Source organism: Paecilomyces variotii (genome assembly GCF_004022145.1).
Source record: "Paecilomyces variotii strain CBS 101075 chromosome Unknown C8Q69scaffold_4, whole genome shotgun sequence".
Classification (NCBI taxonomy): Eukaryota; Fungi; Ascomycota; class Eurotiomycetes; order Eurotiales; family Thermoascaceae; genus Paecilomyces; species Paecilomyces variotii.
In genome coordinates, this window is record NW_021167143.1 from 1465119 (window position 1) to 1483708 (window position 18590).

Genomic DNA, 18590 nt, shown 5'->3' on the forward strand with positions numbered 1-18590 from the left:
GTCCTATCGAAGGCGCTATCATGAGGAGGTCGACTTGTGATGGCCGTTGGGAAACGCCCAGGATCACCTTATGCATGAGACATTGACACTGACAGTCTGCAATGTGCTATAAAAGGATAGACTAGCCTTGAACTAAGCACCCAGTGAGGCTTGATTCGACATCATCCAATAATTTAGCAGTCATCTATGCGCTAGTTCGTACATGTGCCGCGTTCCCGATGTGCTCACGAATCGGTTCTGCTTTTCTAGCTGTGAGGGGGAAAGCAAGTAGTGACTAGGCGCATTGGCTTTGTCTCCATAAACTGTCGTTAAACAAGAGTATTTCAAATCCAGCTAAAAGTCCGGATACTCAGAGTATCATGGCGATCATTTTCATGCGGATAGGCCCCGTTTCCCCGCATTTCAATCCAAAGCAATTGTCAATGCATCGGAATAATATACTGACACGCAATCGAGATACGCCGATTGGACAAGCATGTAACAGCATTATAGTACAAAAAACTGTCCATCGGACAGAAGTACGACGTAAGGATTGATTATAAATTGCCAGAAGAATACCGGATCTCAAATCGATCTATGACATCTCTCAATAATCCCATCGTCAATAGAACCCGCAATACTAGTTCAACAATGGGTCAATTCTATTCAAGCCAAACAAGGAACAATGTCGACGAGACAAAGTCCCCTAAGTGGGTTCCAGTTCTTGATCAGCCAGTCCATACTCCTCGCAAGATCCGGGTTGTATGCGTCGGAGCCGGAGTTTCTGGCCTCATTCTTGCACACAAGTATAAATATGAACTGAAGATGGACGAGTATGTTGATTTCACGATATACGAGAAGAATCAAGATGTTGGAGGTACTTGGTTTGAGAATCGATACCCCGGTGTCGCGTGCGATGTACGTAAGGCTTCAATTGCGTTCCTCAGAGAGCAAAAAGATAAGCTTACATTCAATAGGTTCCCGCCCATATATATGTGTTTCCGTTTGAACCCAACCCAGATTATAGCTCATTCTATGCTGCCGGTCCAGAGATTTGGGAGTACATCAAACGCACCACGACCAAGTATCACCTTGACGAACACGTGCAGTTCAATTCTAAAGTCATATCCACGGTATGGGATGAGGGTGCAGGCAGCTGGAAGATCAAGGTTCAGCGCCAGGATGGCACAATCATTGAAGATAGTGCAGACGTCCTGGTAAACGCTTCAGGCATCCTGAACAAATGGCGTTGGCCGGATATTAAGGGTCTTCATTCCTTTCGGGGAAAGCTCCTTCATAGTGCTTCCTGGGATTCTTCCCTCGACTGGACTGGAAAACGAGTTGCTATTATCGGGAACGGATCATCGGCCATTCAAATCTTGCCAAAGATGCAGTCTGACGCCAGTAGTATCGTCACATATATCCGCAGCCCAACTTGGATCACGGCAAACTATGCTTCCCAATTTGCGGGGGAAGATGGAAAAAACTTCTTTTATACAGAAGAGCAAAAGAAGAAACTACGCGAAAACCCCGAGGAGCTTTATGAACTACGACATAAGATCGAAACTGCGCTCAACCAGTTCTTCTGGGCTATGATTCAAGATTCTCCACAGCAGGCTGCCTGTCTTGATGCCTTCCAGAGGCAGATGAAGGAAAGAATCGGTGACGACCAAGAGCTACAGGAGAAACTAATTCCGAAGTGGGCAGTAGGCTGTCGCCGTGTGACGCCGGGAGATGGCTATCTAGAGGCACTACGGGAACCTAATGTGACCATCGACAGCAGTGGAATACAGGAAATAACGCCTACTGGTATAATATCAAATTCAAGACAAGATGACTTTGATATTATCGTTTGTGCCACTGGATTCGACGTGAGCTTCTCTCCATTCTGGGAGGTCATCGGGAAAAACGGAATCAGCCTAGCCGAACAATGGAAGGAGGACCCAGAAGCATATTTCGGCATCTGCGCTCCTAATATGCCCAATTATTTCATCTTCCATGGACCAAACTGCCCTATCGGTCACGGAAGCCTAATGTCGGTTATGGACTTTACTGCAGCATGGATCCTAAGGTGGTGTCAAAAGATTGCCACCGAAGGAATCAAGTAGGTCAAATGTTTTATCACGGTCACTGAGCAGGACTGAATGACTAATAATTTATAGATCTATTCAGGTGCGTGCAGATGCCACCGAGGAATACAACATCTATACCCAGGAGTTCATGAAACGTACGGTGTGGACCGGTGGTTGCCGTTCTTGGTATAAGAATAATCAAATAGACGGAAAGGTCACAGCCATGTATGCGGGGAGCATTCTGCACTACAAGGAGATATTGGAGAGCTTCCGGACGGAGGACTTCATCTTTGAATACCGAAGCCGGAATCGTTTCCAGTTCATGGGGAACGGCTTGACAGTAAGAGAAACCACCGGAGGAGATATGGCATATTATTTGCAGAAATGAGCTCTCGGTTCAGATGTCTTACTGCAGAATCAGATGCAGTATTTCGTACATGATGTCATGATAGATACTGGATCAAATGGGAGTTATATATGAGAGTACTTGCCTTGTGAACTCATTTTTAGGGGAAGTGAACAACGTGATCCTAGAAAGACCTGGAGGATACATATACCTTTCTGAAGGAATAACCCAGGATACTTGTAACGGTGGTACCAGCCAACTATTTGACTTGGAGACAAGAGACAGACGCTTTACTCGCCTTTTCCTAATTATGCCCTTGGGAAGTCTCCCACACCAAAGGGCAATCTCCACACTCGCATCTTCCCATCTTGGTCAATGCTTCCAATCAATCCACTGCGATAGAACACCTTAATGGTACTATGCCAATATCCTGGACTCCAAGGTGAGTCCGGCTTCGGACCGAAGTATAGCTCTTGGTTGGTATCAAAATCGTAGATGAGCAATGAAGCATTGCCTGGATTAAAGGCGAGGACTTCCCTGCTCTCCTCCCGGTTGGCAGATTTGATATTGAGCCACCGAATATCATTGATTTCCACAAAGCCGAGCCCGCTATTTTCCTTGTCGATTTGCCAGACTTGTTCGGTCTGTTTCGTATGAATGTTGAAAACCACCAGCTTTCCGTTTCGACCTCCAGCTGCCAGCAGCTTTGAGTCAGGACTCCAGTCAAGAGACCTCACCCACGCAGGAAACCCATTGATCTCGATAGCAGTAGCCTGCGGGTCATTGACTTCCCAGATGAATACTTTACGAGAACCAGTTCCCACAGCGATGAATCGACTGTCAGGGGAGAACGATGCACCCCAATTTTGGCCACCAGTGTGACCGTAACTCCGTAGGAGTGCGCCATTCTCAGCAGAATAGACTTTCAGTGTTTGGTCCCATGATGAGGATGCAATGTGTCTGCCATTGGGGGAATAACCAGCCCATACGATAGCACCAGTGTGTCCCTCTAGACGGAGGAGATTCTTTCGAGAAGCCACGTCGTACACCATAACTTGTTCTTGACGGCCGGCACGTTCATCCGTCGTTACAGATTTATAGAGCAATCTGCACCCATCGGGACTGAAGACCACCGATCCAAATCCCGGAAAAGTAGCCTTAGAGATGAGTGCTTGCCGAGAAGCATTGTGTAAACGCGCTGCCTCTTCGATGGTATTTCTGAAACGAGTCTCCAGAAGTGATACAGCTTCTTCAGATCGTGACCAATTGTCCGACGGGTCCAATGTCGATAACATTTCAAAGGCTCGATCCACAGCTCCCGCTGTGACGAGCTGGACATCTATGGACCTTTGCTTTTCGCGAGATCCACCGTTCGCGTTAAGGTACCAGATGACAATAAGAGGTTCGCTCCGAACAGTCGATGAGGTATCTGAGACGAGCATATAGCCACCGTGACGTGATGAAAACCCTTCCGGTGCAAACTGAATATAGCCAACCTCCGCTACAGGACCTCGCAGTATCTCAATGACTGTGAATGTCGCTACATCGTATATAAGAATGTCCTGCCCAACTCCGAGAGCTAGGAATTTCTCATCATGGGTTAGAGAAGCGGAATTGATACGCTTGTCGAAGGCAAACGTTTTCAGTTCTTCCCCCCACTGCTTTGGATGACCGGAGCTGAAAGTCGCGGACTCGCCCTCTTTCTGGAAATTCGAGAGTAGCACAGGAGGTGAGAGTGCTCCTTGTATTTGCACGGGCATGGCGACTGGGCTAGGAGATCTGGCTATGGCGGGTATGCCCACAGACGAGCTCTGAAGACCCGTCAATCGGTGCGAAAGATGATCTTATAAGGTTTCCTCTTGAATTGAAGAACGCTCATTTCTACCCTGGCTGATCTGCGCTAAAAGCATGTCACTCCAGCTCAGCTTGCTTGCCAATCAACGTATATTTTGCAGTCCGCCCGCCCACTATTCTCTGGTTAAATGCTATTGGAATGCCGGAGTATCGTTGCAAGGAACATTAAGTGGACCAGCAGGACCAAAGATCTACCGTTTTCGAGGTATGTCATATACATCCCGGGAGAAGTCAAGATTCATGCGGTCAGCCCCACGACCAACTTGGTCCCTGTTGCCTGCAGCCGTGAGATTGAGTAATATATTTCAATGATCAGTCACCACGTGTGTAGATTTAGCGGTCTCTACCAACACCGCCTCGGATATTCAATACTGGACATAATTTTTACCATACACGGAATTTAAACAGCGAAGCTGAGTACCGGTGGCGTTGCATACAGGCAGATGATAGGGATCTCGCTTATGAACCGGGTCCTCTCCACCTTTGAGAGCGGGGAGCCGATGATCGCGGGATTTAGTGTATTCGAATGTGGATATTGAGTCATAGCAACATCTGTTAACTATTCTGTCCGGGAACGTCTGTCGTTAATCGAAAGACCCAGGCCATTAAAAGGAAGAAAAGGGGAAAAAAGAAAACGCACTTGAAATATAAAACATGGAGCCTCGAGTCGGGGTAGGCGTGTTTGTCATCAACAGGGACGGAAAATTTGTTCTAGGGGTAAGGAAAGGCAGCACTGGTTCAGGTACGAACGACTATTCCAGGCCCATGGTTTGCCACTGCTGGATTTCTTACAATTCAAAATAGGGACGTGGGCTCTCCCCGGGGGACACCTTGAGTTTGGGGAGACATTCGAAGAATGTGCTGCTCGTGAGATCCTTGAAGAAACAGGGCTTGCTCTGAAAGACCTACAGTTTTTAACTGCAACGAACAATGTAATGAAGGCGGAGAACAAGCATTATATCACGGTTTTTATGGGCGCTACTGTTGTTGGAGACAATCCGAAGCCACAGGTTAGTCACTTACATAACCTAACTGTACATTCTGCGCCTCTATTAACAATGGCAACCACGATTTTCATGTAACTTAATTCATCTGCTTACATATTTTGTATTAGTTGCTGGAGCCAGAAAAGTGCGAAGGGTGGGAATGGGCATCGTGGGATGATATCTGCTCTATGCACGAAGCGGAAGCTCGGGCTGCGGACAGTCAGAACTACGAGGGAAAGCGGTTATTTCTCCCTCTCACGAGTATCTTTCAACAGAGACCCGGGTTTAATCCTATACAGCAATACTTAACTAGGCAAGGGAATTGACCCATTGACGAGTCTGCGATTGAACTTATATCAAGGATAAGACACGCGATTGTCTTCCTATTTCGTTCTTCGTCATATCTTCTGGAGCGAAGCTCGCTGAGCTTGAATTCTCTAGCAACTAGCTCAGCCTATTTATCTCTGTGGATGAAGCTAGAAAGGCGTGGAAGAAACCCGACAAGAGGACTGCCTGTAGCCAGGCTCCGACATATCTCACTACTACTTTGATAAACTCTTCCTTACGAGATTAGACCTTCCATATTCAGTTTTCTATACCTGTACATAGACTGTTTTCTGAGGAGAGGCTTTGTCTATTAATAGATCCAAATAGATAATTACACGCCATACCTGTCCCGAAGCACGCCATATGCAGTGCATGTCCTTATTCTATCATGCAGTGATTAGTATATAGCTATAGCGTCGGCTCCAAGCGTCGTTCCGTATCACTGTAATATCTAGGAAATTTGTTAGCATTGCCACAATGTCCACAGACAGCCGACCTCTCCGAATCGCAATCATCGGTGGTGGACCCGGTGGTCTTGGTGCTGCCATTGCTCTGTCTACGCTTCCAAATGTTGAGTTGACCCTCTATGAGCAGGCTCATGAGCTTCGGGAGATAGGAGCAGGAATTCGAATCGGGTACAATTGCTGGCGCGTTCTTGAGCTATTAGGTGTGGATGCAGACGTTAAAGGGCATTTGAAGTCAGAAGTCATTCACCGGTGAGATTGATACATCCTTGCTCGTATATTTATATACGGGATAAACAGATGATCCATACCAATAGCTGTCATGCAACCTATCGACACAGTTGAAATCTTGGTAATGTAACAAGTGATAACATCCATGACTAGAAACGGCCTGAGCGGGCAGCTCCTGAAACAAACGAGCCCATCTCCTCTGCTGCCGCTGAAGTACCACCCTCGCAGAGTAAGGAGAACGCGACTCCAGGGTGCACTACTCAAGCATGTCCCACGAGGCATTATTCATTTGAGTAAACGGCTGGTATCGCTGGAGAATCTCCAAAATGGCGTGCGCTTGCTCTTCGAAGATAAGACGTCCGCCACAGCCGACCTTGTAATTGGAGCTGACGGTATCAGATCTGTTAGTGAATCCCATGCCGATGTTTTTAGATCTATCAAGAGCTGACATATCGTGTTGGATTAGGTGGTACGAGAGCATGCATTTCCAGATCATAAGATAAAGTTCACAGGTTTGTCGCATACTCGGTCCGACATCATGGCCTTCAAATGACCCTAAAAAATACCAGGAACTACAGTCTGGCGCGTTCTTATCCCTAAAAGTTCAATCTCCCACATCCCTGACGTGAGTGAGTCAACATCCTGGTGGCATGGTCCCTCTGGCCATGCGTATTTTTCACCAGTCGATGACCCCTCAGAAACTGCTCCGGAGGACGAGAAGTTCGAGATATCAGTTAGATACGTGGTAGACCCAGAGATGGATAAGGAAAGGCGTTTTAGCTGGGGAATTCCAGCGACAAACGAACGGGTCGCGGCTCATTTCACGGTATGTAGATGAGTCTGTTGCTATTCGCTTTCCTTTATGTAGCCATACCTACGTTCTACTGACAATATCTGGATACTATTGGACTAGAATTACGACAAGCGAGTTCGGGAAACTCTGGCGCAAGTTCCTCGGGGCGAGTGGAAGGAATTTGCTGCGTTTGCGGGACCTAGACTGAAGACACTCACGAAATGGGATAAGATTGTTCTAATTGGGGACGCAAGTCATCCACTGTCTGGTAAGTTCTATGATGATGTTACGATAGAACACAGTAAAGAACAACTGATCTCATAATGTTACTCTTTTACAGGCGCCTTCGGTTCGGGGGCAGCTTTCGCTCTTGAAGACGGTTGGATCCTTGCCCGCACCCTGAAACACACGAATGCGACCTTGCAGCCTTCGCAGGAGTCACTTGGAGAAGCTTTATCGATCTTTGATGCGTTGAGGTCCCCTTATTATCTTCGAATGTGAGCATCTATACCCTTCAGTCGTATATACATATATATATTAGTACCCTTCTACGCGACAAAAGAACTACATGTTGACCTCTTGCCCTAGGTACGATCATCTGGACGGTCAAAAGCAAAAAGTGCAAGATGCGAAGGCCAAGTCAGATAGTTTTGAATACATTCTTCAAGCGAGAGTAGAATCCTTCGAAGCTGGTAAAGAAATGGACTGGATTTACGGAAATGATATCGAACAAGTATGGAGAGAATGGTTGGACAATCAGAACTCGGATAAGAAAGGTAATAGGATTAGTCCTAGCCTTTAATGGCGCAACTAAACCTGCCATTCACTTACGTCTTGAAAAAGAACATCGTTATCTAGAATGTCGTTGACGAGTTATTTGTAGAATGTTTCATTCTCGATTGAGGCATACAAACCAAGCTCCGAATAAGTAAATTGCAATTTGTGATTTACTCGTAATATTATATGCACCAGCAACCATATGTAGGCCGCCAGTTAGGAAAGCTAAAGCTTGCATTCCTCAATTTTGAATAGCCAGTCCTTTAAGTGTCCTGTGGTAGAGAGGGAATATTTAAAGTACCTCAATGGTGTTTTTGCCCCCTTTAGGTGCAAAGTGACTCTATTATACAGGGAAAGTTAAGACCTCTAAAGAACAGTGAATGGAGAATAGATGTGCGGTCAAATACAGGGACTCAGCAGACCAGCCGCTGATTTGCTCCCATGGTAAGACCCGAAAGTAAAATCTAGATACATTGAGCCGAACGTACGCCCTGAAACCCGGGTCTATTTGCCCGCATATCGTGCAGCACGTCTCTTGCCACGTCGATCGCCTCAACTGGCAAGCCCGCCAGGCTGGCAACCTTCAGGGCGTGGGATTCCCTGTTGACTCCTCTCCGCAACCGGTGAACAAACGAAAAGCTCCCGGAAGGTGTTTCTTTGATATCGGTGCAGTATGTCCCCAGCTTCTCGTAATCGCGCGTCATATCTGCTAGTGCATGGAAGTGAGTGGCGAACAGGGTTCGGCAGCGATTTACATGATAGAGATGATGTAGGCAAGCAAAAGCAATAGCGGTGCCATCTTCAGGCGTGGTCCCTCGGCCTACCTCGTCCATAATGACAAAGGAACTAGGCGTCGCCTGTTTCAAGATTGCAGCGGTCTCCAACATCTCGACCATGAAGGTCGATTGGTCACGGAAAAGGTCATCTGCCGCACCGGTACGGCTGAATATCTGATCAACAACTCCGATTTCTGCATACTCAGCAGGAACAAAGGATCCGACTTGCGCGAGAATAGTGATCAGCGCATTCTGTCGTAAAAAAGTGCTCTTGCCCGCCATATTGGGGCCAGTGATCAGCCAAATACGTTCTTCTTCTCCGAGAAAGCAGTCGTTGCTGACAAACCGGTGACCTTGCTCCTCAAGCCCAAGTTTGACAGTCGGATGTCTCCCGCCGACAATCTTGTGGGCAGTGCCTCTGTTCAGAATCGGTCTCACCATCCGCTGTTCTTGCGCCAGAATAGCGAATGAGCACGCAACATCTAGTTCATCCATAACAGCAGCATTCCGGCGTATCTTGACAAGGTTTAATATTATGCCTCGTCGTAAGTCTTCAAAGATTCGCTGTTCTTCCTGGCGAATTTGTACCTTGGCCTGGTCTATCCTTGTTCCTAAGTCGGACCACACAGGTAGATAGAATGACCGCGTTGATTTGGTTGAAGAGACAGACCGCGTCACGCCCAACTCTTCAAGTTCTGATTGGGAGATTTTCCCTCCCTTGATATGGCAAATATACCCAAGCCCGGGTGTCCATTTTAGCGAGAGAGTATTGGATCCAACTGCATCTCGGAGACGTTGCGTCAGCGCAGACTTTTCGTCCAAGAGGCTTTCGAGATTCCCATGCAATTTTCGAAGAGTTTCACTGGCATCACGGCGCATGATCCAGGTATCATAATCCGCAGAGTCCGACTCCGGGGAAACTCCTGTCTTGCCGGTGTTCTTTGAACGGACCTTTCTGGGCATGGAATCGATCTCCTCGGGCAACCCTTCACTAATGATTACCTCCTGCGCTAATTGCACAGCGTCTGCAGCGGTGCTATCCTCAATGCGATGTTTCTGCATGAGACCTTCTTCATCGATTGCTTCAAGTATCTTGTCTGCGAGAGCCGTCGGCCCATCAAGATATAGACGATTGATCATGATGCCCAAGGAGGTGCTCAATTTAGTCGTCTTGTCTGCAGCTCCTTGGTTTGAATTGGCAGCCATTGTGTCTGACAAGACCCGTCTGATCTCCTGCGAGGCCTGAATTGCCCTAGCCAGACAAATGAGGTCATCCGGATCACCTCTACCGAGCGAGAACTTTTGGACAAGTCTTTGTGCATCATAACTACGCTTTAGCAATTGTACGACGTCGTCACGTAGAACTTCATCTTCGACAAATTGTGCCACAAGGTCGAGGCGCTCATTGATTTCGTCAATTGATGAGGATGGCGAAGCTGTGTGGCTTGTTAGCTTTAACTGTGCCATAATCTGTACAGTGACAGTCAAGCAAAGACATACTCAACCTGTCTCTTAAAAGACGTGTCCCGCTCTTGGTGGAGGTCCGTCCTACTGCGTGGAGAAGACTGCCCTTTCCAAACCCGTCACGAGCAGTCTCCAAGATCTCGAGACCCCTGAGACTATTGCGATCGATGCTCATGGACCTGTCCAGATGTCTGCGACGAGGGGGCTGCAGCTTCATGTTAATGCCCTGCAACTGGTGGCGAACATACTCTAATAAAGAATAGCCGGCGGCAGTTTCCTCCGTTGTAAACAATGACTCCTCGCTGGAGGAGACTGGTGCTTCTAGCATTGGACTCCATTCCGACATTGGGCTGATCTCTTTAGGACCCTTGAAGAACGTCAGAAGACGGTGGTCTTGACCAACCAGCAATTGTAGCTCCTGTCCCACTAGATCCCGAATTTCTTCGTCAACAACTATCTCGCGCGCCCCGATCCTAGCGATGGCTGAAGACAGCATTTGAGGGGTAGTGGGCTGGGTGAAGAAGTCACCGGTTGAGAGGTCTAACCAGGCAAGGCCTACACGCTGAGAGGAGGAGAGCAATAAATGTTGATTGGACGCGTCGCCTACTTCCGTCATACCAGCCTTTAACGAAGGGGCATCGATATGTATAGACAACAAAAAGTTATTCTCAGATGGATCCATGAATTTCTCGTCAATCAACGTCCCCGGTGTTATGACCCTCGCGACCTTCCGTTGGAACATGAGGCCTCCTGACCGCGCTCTATCCTCTGCATCATTGGCGAACTCTTCACTGATGGCGACATATTTGTTCAGGTCTTGTACGAGGATCTTCAGGAAGCGGTCCAGTTGGAAGTAGGGAAAACCAGCCATCGCAACGGGACCTGCGCTGGTCTTTTTCGTTGCCAATTTCAGATTCAACAAGGGCGCGAACTCTTCTGCTTGCTCGAGGTACAACTTCGAATATGTTAACCGCAGTAACTAAGGCTCCGCATCAATTCATTTTACCTCGTAGAAGTTGCCCACCCTTGTCAGAATAACACAGTTCTTGAATTTCAGCATATTATCCCTATGGCCCCGTACCACCATTGGGTACTGGGGACCGTCGTCAGCACCATCATCGTATGCATCCAGCTTCAAGGCGCCCTGGGGCAGATCCTTGAGCTTCGTGGAAGTCTTTGTCTTGGCTCCTCGATGGAGCTCCCATTGAGCTCTGCGATATGGAGTCGGGCGACGCGCATTGTTACAGAGCGCGCGAAGCTGTGGTCTGCCATGAGCAACGGGCGGCTGTAAATTAGCACGTCCCAAACGGAGGGGAATCACTGCGCGTGTCTGCAAACTCTGGATGCGCATCCTTCAGCATCTTGCGTGGTTGTTGTGGTTGAACCAAGTTCTTCTTCTCCTTGGGGCTCGTGGCGGGCAGAACCAAAGCTCCCTCGCCAAACCTTCCCGCCTTCGCCACATCTCCATCTCCGAACACCGCAGAGCTTTCAGAGATTCCAACTCCAACTCCTGCTGCCAGCAAGTCATCCTACAACTCGCAGCCCTTGCACGACTGGCTGTTTTTGACCTGTTTCTCGGGAGGATGAGTCAGGTCTGTTGAAATCCTGAGGATAACATTACTACTTCGTTCTTCGTGTCACAGGGTGTCGACGCGCCTGTTGATGCAGAGCTCGATCTGAGCTGGTGACGGTCTTCATATCGATCGCCACGACGCTCGACGAACAACCCGCCCAGACAGAAATTGGTGCAGTCAGTCAAGATGACGGACCCAAATCATGTCGCGCAGTACAAGTACTCGGCGATGTCCAACCTGGTTCTCCAGGCGGACCGCCGTTTTGTCACTCGTCGGACGGATGAGGTGACTGGAGATCCTGAGTCCCTTGCCGGTCGCATCAACATCAGAGATATGGGTGCACGAGTCGCCCGAGACACAGCGCCAAAAAGCAAGAAGACGGCAGCAGTCCCGAGCACCGTCGAGAGGGGCTCAATTCGAGAAGGTGAAGATGTGCTCGAGAGGGAACAGAAGAAGCGAAAACGCGGTGAGCCCGCCCAGCTACGAGGCGCTGGGATTTTGTCTGCGGCAGATGCTTTGATTGAAGGATTGAAATATCGACCACGGACACCAGCGACAAGAGCTACCTACGATCTCATTCTTACGATGACCGCGAGCCATCTTGGCGACGTCCCACACGAGGTCGTTCGGAGCGCAGCAGATGCGGTACTCGAGATGTTGAAGGACGAAGATATGAAGGACTTCGACAAGAAGAAGGAAATCGATGACTTGCTGGGGACCACAATGAGCGCCAAGGAGTTCAACGAGTTGGTGAACTTGGGCAAGAAGATTACCGATTATGATGCTCAGGATGAGGATGAGGAAATGGAAGAAGGAGCTGGTGAAGGAGGGGAGGAACTGGATGAAAGGCAAGGTGTTGCCGTCGTTTTCGATGAGGAGGAAGAAGACGAGGACGGCGTTGCCGCGGTTAACGAAGTCCCCGACGAGGATGAGATGACTGATGAAGAGGATGATTTTGAAGACAGACCTGGCGCCGAAGAAGCTGCTACAGCTGGAGCCCCGGCTGCTGAGGTACCTGATCTTTCTGATGCGGAGGAGATGATACTGGATGGAGGCCTTCGAACGGATAGACGACGGGATAAAGCTGCATCCAACATCGTTCCCGCACGCGAGATTGACGCCTACTGGCTCCAGCGACAAATCGGTACTATCTACTCGGATGCACACATCCAGCACGAGAAAGCACGGGATGCATTCGCGATTCTCGGTGACAAGCTGGAGGACGGGACAGAGCGCCCTCTTCGCGATGTCGAGAACGATCTCATGGAACTCTTCGACTACGAAAACCCTGAGCTGGTCGCTAAGCTAGTAACTAATCGGAACAAGATCGTTTGGGCCACTCGCTGGAGGAGAGTTGCTGAAGACGATGATGCCCGCAGCGCGATCGAAAAGGAAATGATTGAGACCGGCCATCGTGCTATCTTGGACGAACTTCGTGGGAAAGCAGCACCAGAAGATACTGCGGAGCGACCTGGAAAGAAGATCAAGGTAGACTTGATGGACGTTGACGTTCCGTCTGGCCCAGCTGCCGAGGAAAAGCCCAAAGAGGGCTTGGTTGGAGGTCTGCAGCCGCGAAGGGTTATCAATCTCGAGAACCTCGTATTCGAACAGGGAAATCATCTTATGACAAATCCAAATGTCAAGCTCCCGCAGGGCTCTACCAAGCGTACTTTCAAGGGCTATGAGGAAATCCACGTACCGGCCCCCAAGCCAAGGAGAGACCCTGGAGAGAAGAACATTCCCACCTCAGAACTGCCTGACTGGGCTCGCATTGGTTTTGGATCTTCAAAGGAACTGAACCGGATCCAAACCAAATGTTATCCCACTGCGTTCCATGACGATGGAAACATGCTTGTCTGTGCTCCCACGGGTTCCGGAAAGACGAATGTGGCAATGCTTACTATTCTGCGCGAGATCGGAAAGAATCGCAATCCTGAGACAGGCGAGATCATGCTCGATGACTTCAAGATCGTGTACATCGCTCCCTTGAAGGCGTTGGTGCAGGAGCAAGTAGGTAACTTCGGTAAACGACTGGAACCGTATGGCATCAGGGTGTCCGAGCTCACCGGTGACCGTCAACTTACGAAGCAACAAATCGCGGATACCCAGATTATTATCACCACACCGGAAAAATGGGATGTCATTACGCGAAAGGCCAGTGACACCAGCTATACGAGACTGGTCAGACTGATCATTATCGACGAGATCCATCTTCTCCACGATGATCGTGGTCCTGTCCTCGAGAGCATCGTGAGCAGGACAATTAGACGTATTGAGCAGACCGGAGAACCAGTTCGTATTGTCGGTCTGAGTGCTACGCTGCCGAATTACCGTGATGTCGGCACATTCTTGCGTGTCGATCCAATCAAGGGCTTGTTCCATTTCGATGGGTCATATCGACCATGTCCCTTGAAGCAGGAGTTCATTGGTATTACAGACAAGAAAGCAATCAAACAGCTCAAGACAATGAACGATGTCTGTTACACTAAGGTTCTGGAACAGGTCGGACAGCAGAGAAACCAGATGCTGATCTTCGTCCACTCGCGGAAGGAGACCGCCAAGACCGCCAAATATATCAGAGACAAGGCTGTTGAGATGGAGACTATCGGACAGATTCTTCGTACTGACGCTGCCAGCAGGGCTATCCTTGCAGAGGAAGCTGAGTCCGTGGATGACCCAGCTTTGAAAGATGTCTTGCCCTATGGATTTGGCATTCACCACGCTGGAATGAGTTTGGCGGACCGTGACTCTGTCCAGGCGCTGTTTGCAGATGGTAGCATTCAGGTGCTTGTTTGTACAGCGACACTTGCCTGGGGAGTCAACCTCCCGGCCCATACTGTTATCATTAAGGGCACTCAGGTCTACTCTCCCGAAAAGGGAAGCTGGGTGGAGCTCAGCCCTCAGGATGTTCTCCAGATGTTGGGACGTGCCGGTCGTCCTCAATACGATACTTTCGGTGAAGGCATCATCATTACCTCGCAGGGAGAATTGCAATACTACCTCTCCCTACTGAATCAGCAGCTACCTATCGAGAGTCAGCTGATGAGTAAACTTTCTGACAACCTCAACGCCGAAATAGTCTTGGGCAACGTCCGGAATCGTGACGAAGGTGTAGAGTGGCTTGGTTATACCTACCTTTTTGTCAGAATGCTTCGTTCTCCGGGTCTGTACAGTGTTGGTGCCGACTATGAGCATGATGAGGCACTCGAGCAGAAACGTGTCGATCTCATACATTCTGCTGCTGTGGTGCTGGAGAAAGCAGGATTGGTCAAATACGAGAAGAAGACAGGCAAGCTGCAGGCCACTGAGCTTGGCCGAATTGCCTCTCACTACTATATTTCTCACAACTCGATGTTGACCTATAACCACCATCTGCAGCCCATGATTGGTACCATCGAACTTTTCCGTATTTTCGCACTCAGTGATGAATTCAAGTACATCCCAGTGCGTCAGGACGAGAAGCTCGAACTGGCCAAGATGTTGGGACGCGTTCCTATTCCCGTGAAGGAAAGCATCGAGGAGCCACATGCCAAGATCAATGTTCTCTTGCAGGCATATATCTCCCGTCTTAAGTTGGAGGGTCTTGCCCTGATGGCGGATATGGTTTATGTCACCCAGTCCGCTGGACGTATCCTCCGAGCGATATTTGAGATCACATTGAAGAAGGGATGGGCCTCCGTGGCCAAGACTGCGCTTGATCTGTGCAAGATGGCAGAGAAGCGGATGTGGCCTACGATGACACCGCTGCGCCAGTTCTCCTCGTGTCCCAGAGAGATTGTGCAGAAGGCCGAAAGGATCGATGTTCCCTGGTCAAGCTATTTTGACCTCGATCCTCCCCGAATGGGCGAACTCTTGGGCATTCCAAAGGCTGGCCGAACGGTTTGCGACCTTGTCTCGAAATTCCCACGTCTGGATGTGCAGGCTCAGGTACAGCCCATAACGAGGTCTATGCTACGAGTCGAACTTGCCATAACACCCAACTTCGTATGGGACGACGCTCTCCACGGCGTGGCGGAGAGTTTCTGGATCGTCGTCGAGGACTGTGACGGAGAGGAGATCCTGTTCCATGACCAGTTCATTCTGCGCAGGGAATATGCGCAAAGCGAGATGAATGAGCATCTGGTTGAGTTTACGGTCCCAATCACTGAACCGATGCCCCCTAACTACTTCATCTCTCTCATCTCCGATCGCTGGATGCATGCGGAGACCAAGATAGCCGTCTCCTTCCAGAAGCTCATCCTGCCGGAACGTTTCCCACCTCATACACCACTGCTGGACATGCAGAGAGTGCCCGTCAAGGCCCTTAAACCGGAAGAGTACCAGCAACTGTATCCTGACTGGGACTATTTCAACAAGGTCCAGACGCAAGTGTTCAAGTCTCTGTTCGATAGTGATAACAACGTGTTTATTGGAGCGCCTACTGGCACCGGCAAGACGGTGTGCGCCGAGTTTGCCCTCCTTCGTCACTGGTCTCAAGAAAACAGTGGACGAGCGGTATATATTGCTCCCTTCCAGGAACTCGTCGACCAGCGATATGCGGACTGGGAGAAACGACTCAGCAAGCTCCGTGGAGGGAAGAAGATAGTGAAGCTTACTGGTGAGACGACTGCCGATCTGAAGCTCCTGGAACGGGCCGATCTCGTTCTTGCCACTCCTGCCCAGTGGGACGTCTTATCTCGACAGTGGCAGAGGCGAAAGAATGTGCAAACCGTCCGCCTCTTCATTGCTGATGAACTCCACATGCTTGGCGGCTATGGCGGTTTTGTTTACGAGATTGTTGTATCCCGTATGCATTACATCGCTCTTCAAACAGAGAATGATATGCGCCTTGTGGGCTTAAGTGTGCCCCTCTCCAACGCCCGCGACATTGGTGAGTGGATTGGTGCCAGCAAGCACACTATCTATAATTTCAGTCCTCATGTCCGGCCGGTCCCTCTGGAGCTGCACATCCAGTCCTTCAACATCCCTCACTTCCCTTCGCTCATGCTGGCGATGGCCAAGCCCGCCTACGCCTCGATCCTGCAGCTTTCACCTGACAAGCCAGCCCTGGTTTTCGTCCCGAATCGCAAACAGACTCGAGCAACAGCAGTCGATCTGTTGGCTGCTTGCGCTTCGGACGATAACGAGGACCGGTTCCTACATGCGGATGTTAACGAACTAGCGCCTCTATTGAACCGGATACATGAACAGGCTTTGGCTGAATCTATCTCTCATGGTATTGGATATTACCATGAGGCACTGAGCGCAAGCGACAAGCGGATTGTCAGTCATCTTTTCTCTATCGGTGCGATTCAGGTGATGCTTGCTTCCAGAGACGTCTGCTGGGAGATCAACCTGACTGCCCATCTTGTTATCGTCATGGGTACCCAGTTCTTCGAGGGCCGGGAACACCGTTACATCGACTACCCTATCAGCGAGATTCTCCAAATGTTCGGTAAGGCTTCCCGCCCAATGGAAGACAAGATTGGTCGTGGTGTCCTTATGGTCCCTGCCGTCAAACGGGACTACTACAAGAAATTCCTTAATGAAGCGTTGCCCATCGAGAGTCATCTTCAGAGCTATCTGCATGATGCGTTCGTTACCGAGATCAGCACCAAGACTATTGCGTCTACCCAAGATGCAGTCGACTGGATGACATACACTTATTTCTACCGACGTCTTCTCGCGAACCCAAGTTTCTACGGTCTCACGGATGTCAGCCACGAAGGCTTGAGCACGTTCCTGTCCGAGATGGTTGAGAATACGCTCAAGGAGTTGTCCGATGCCAAGATAATTGATCTGGATGAGGAAGACGACAGCATCTCTCCGCTGAACGCCGCGATGATTGCGGCTTACTACAACATCTCCTTCATCACTATGCAGACGTTCCTGTTGTCTCTCACTGCTCGTACCAAGCTGAAGGGTATTCTGGAGATCGTCACGTCAGCGACGGAGTTCGAGTCTATCCAGATCCGACGCCATGAAGACCACGTCTTGCGTCGTGTATATGACCGCGTCCCGGTGAAGATGGCACAGCCAGCGTACGACTCGCCGCATTTCAAGGCGTTCGTGCTGCTCCAGGCGCACTTTTCGCGCATGCAGCTGCCGATCGATTTGGCTAAAGATCAGGAGGTCATTGTCAGCAAGGTTCTGAATCTTCTTAGCGCATGCGTTGATGTGCTCTCTTCCGAGGGTCATCTCAACGCCATGAACGCCATGGAGATGTCGCAGATGGTTGTCCAAGCTATGTGGGACCGCGACAGTCCTCTCAAGCAGATTCCTCACTTTACGCCCGAAGTTATCAAGGTGGCAAATGAATACAACATCAAAGACATCTTTGAGTTTATGGAAGCCATGGATCCCTCCGAGAACAAGGACTACGCGACTCTGGTCAAGCGTTTGGGACTTGACAACAAGCAGCTTGCGCAAGCCGCGGCTTTCACTAACGACAAGTACCCCAACCTTGACCTGGACTTCCAGGTGGAAGATCCGGAGAACGTCACGGCTGGTGAGCCCGCTTATCTCAAGATTAAGATCGAGCGTGATGTGGAGGAGGACCAGGAGCCGGACACTACTGTCCACGCTCCATTCTACCCTAACGAGAAGATGGAGAACTGGTGGCTCGTCGTTGGAGAGGAGAAGACCAGGAATCTGCTGGCCATCAAACGCGTTACTATCGGCCGCAAGCTGGAGATGCGCCTGGAATACGTGGTTCCCACTCCTGGTGAGCACGAGCTAACGCTGTATCTGATGAGTGACAGCTATGTGGGCGTTGACCAAGACCCCACTTTCACTGTCACGGCGGCTGAGGGCATGGATGAGGACGAGAGCGAAGAGGAAGAGGAAGAGGAGTGAATGTTGTCTGTTCTCATTTGCGACTGGTTATAGGGTATCTGTGTATTGTAATTCTAAACGCTGCTGTACGATGTCAGGGGTTGGCATTTATGATTGTTTCGAAATTTCCCAAG

At 49.6% G+C, this 18590-nt stretch overlaps 6 protein-coding genes across 6 annotated transcripts; 4 read left to right on the top strand and 2 right to left on the bottom strand.

Annotated features, from left to right (window-relative positions):
* Positions 1–630: 630 nt before the first annotated feature.
* Positions 631–2439, top strand: C8Q69DRAFT_401042 (hypothetical protein; the record flags this gene model as incomplete). Its single annotated transcript, XM_028627908.1, has 3 exons — positions 631–897; positions 957–2083; positions 2142–2439. 3 exons carry the CDS (start codon positions 631–633, stop codon positions 2437–2439), a joined length of 1692 nt encoding a protein of 563 aa, XP_028486013.1.
* Positions 2440–2572: 133 nt separating this feature from the next.
* On the bottom strand, positions 2573–4223 carry C8Q69DRAFT_242660 (WD40-repeat-containing domain protein). Its single transcript, XM_028626505.1, has one exon. It carries the CDS (start codon positions 4155–4157, stop codon positions 2706–2708), a length of 1452 nt encoding a protein of 483 aa, XP_028486014.1. The 5' UTR covers positions 4158–4223; the 3' UTR covers positions 2573–2705.
* Positions 4224–4598: 375 nt separating this feature from the next.
* C8Q69DRAFT_242662 (7,8-dihydro-8-oxoguanine triphosphatase NUDT15) lies at positions 4599–5886 on the top strand. The gene is made up of 3 exons (XM_028626506.1): positions 4599–4993; positions 5056–5261; positions 5366–5886. Exons 1-3 carry the CDS (start codon positions 4906–4908, stop codon positions 5561–5563), a joined length of 492 nt encoding a protein of 163 aa, XP_028486015.1. The 5' UTR covers positions 4599–4905; the 3' UTR covers positions 5564–5886.
* Positions 5887–6041: 155 nt separating this feature from the next.
* On the top strand, positions 6042–7854 carry C8Q69DRAFT_506565 (putative monooxygenase; the record flags this gene model as incomplete). The annotated part of the gene is made up of 7 exons (XM_028632815.1): positions 6042–6280; positions 6413–6662; positions 6726–6771; positions 6829–7085; positions 7173–7320; positions 7393–7549; positions 7641–7854. The coding sequence occupies 7 exons, from the start codon at positions 6042–6044 to the stop codon at positions 7852–7854; spliced, it is 1311 nt and encodes a 436-aa protein (XP_028486016.1).
* A 230-nt stretch (positions 7855–8084) lies between these two features.
* On the bottom strand, positions 8085–11558 carry C8Q69DRAFT_242797 (putative DNA mismatch repair protein Msh1). Its single transcript, XM_028626508.1, has 3 exons — positions 11076–11558; positions 10106–11024; positions 8085–10041 (listed from the first exon to the last, which is right to left on the bottom strand). Exons 1-3 carry the CDS (start codon positions 11418–11420, stop codon positions 8294–8296), a joined length of 3012 nt encoding a protein of 1003 aa, XP_028486017.1. The 5' UTR covers positions 11421–11558; the 3' UTR covers positions 8085–8293.
* A 271-nt stretch (positions 11559–11829) lies between these two features.
* Positions 11830–18477, top strand: C8Q69DRAFT_506567 (putative pre-mRNA splicing helicase; the record flags this gene model as incomplete). The annotated part of the gene is made up of 1 exon (XM_028632816.1): positions 11830–18477. The coding sequence occupies one exon, from the start codon at positions 11830–11832 to the stop codon at positions 18475–18477; it is 6648 nt and encodes a 2215-aa protein (XP_028486018.1).
* Between the last annotated feature and the right edge of the window lie 113 nt (positions 18478–18590).

Excerpts from the sequence above, each read along its gene's own strand:
- C8Q69DRAFT_242797 (XM_028626508.1), bottom strand. The coding sequence starts at position 11,420 with ATGCGCATCCAGAGTTTGCAGACACGCGCAGTGATTCCCCTCCGTTTG. Across the intron at positions 11,025-11,075 it reads GGGTGGGCAACTTCTACGAG|TTGTACCTCGAGCAAGCAGA; the intron begins GTAAAATGAATT and ends ACATATTCGAAG. Across the intron at positions 10,042-10,105 it reads TCTTTTAAGAGACAGGTTGA|CTTCGCCATCCTCATCAATT; the intron begins GTATGTCTTTGC and ends CAAGCCACACAG.
- C8Q69DRAFT_242662 (XM_028626506.1), top strand. The coding sequence starts at position 4,906 with ATGGAGCCTCGAGTCGGGGTAGGCGTGTTTGTCATCAACAGGGACGGA. Across the intron at positions 4,994-5,055 it reads GAAAGGCAGCACTGGTTCAG|GGACGTGGGCTCTCCCCGGG; the intron begins GTACGAACGACT and ends AATTCAAAATAG. Across the intron at positions 5,262-5,365 it reads GAGACAATCCGAAGCCACAG|TTGCTGGAGCCAGAAAAGTG; the intron begins GTTAGTCACTTA and ends ATTTTGTATTAG.
- C8Q69DRAFT_242660 (XM_028626505.1), bottom strand. The coding sequence starts at position 4,157 with ATGCCCGTGCAAATACAAGGAGCACTCTCACCTCCTGTGCTACTCTCG.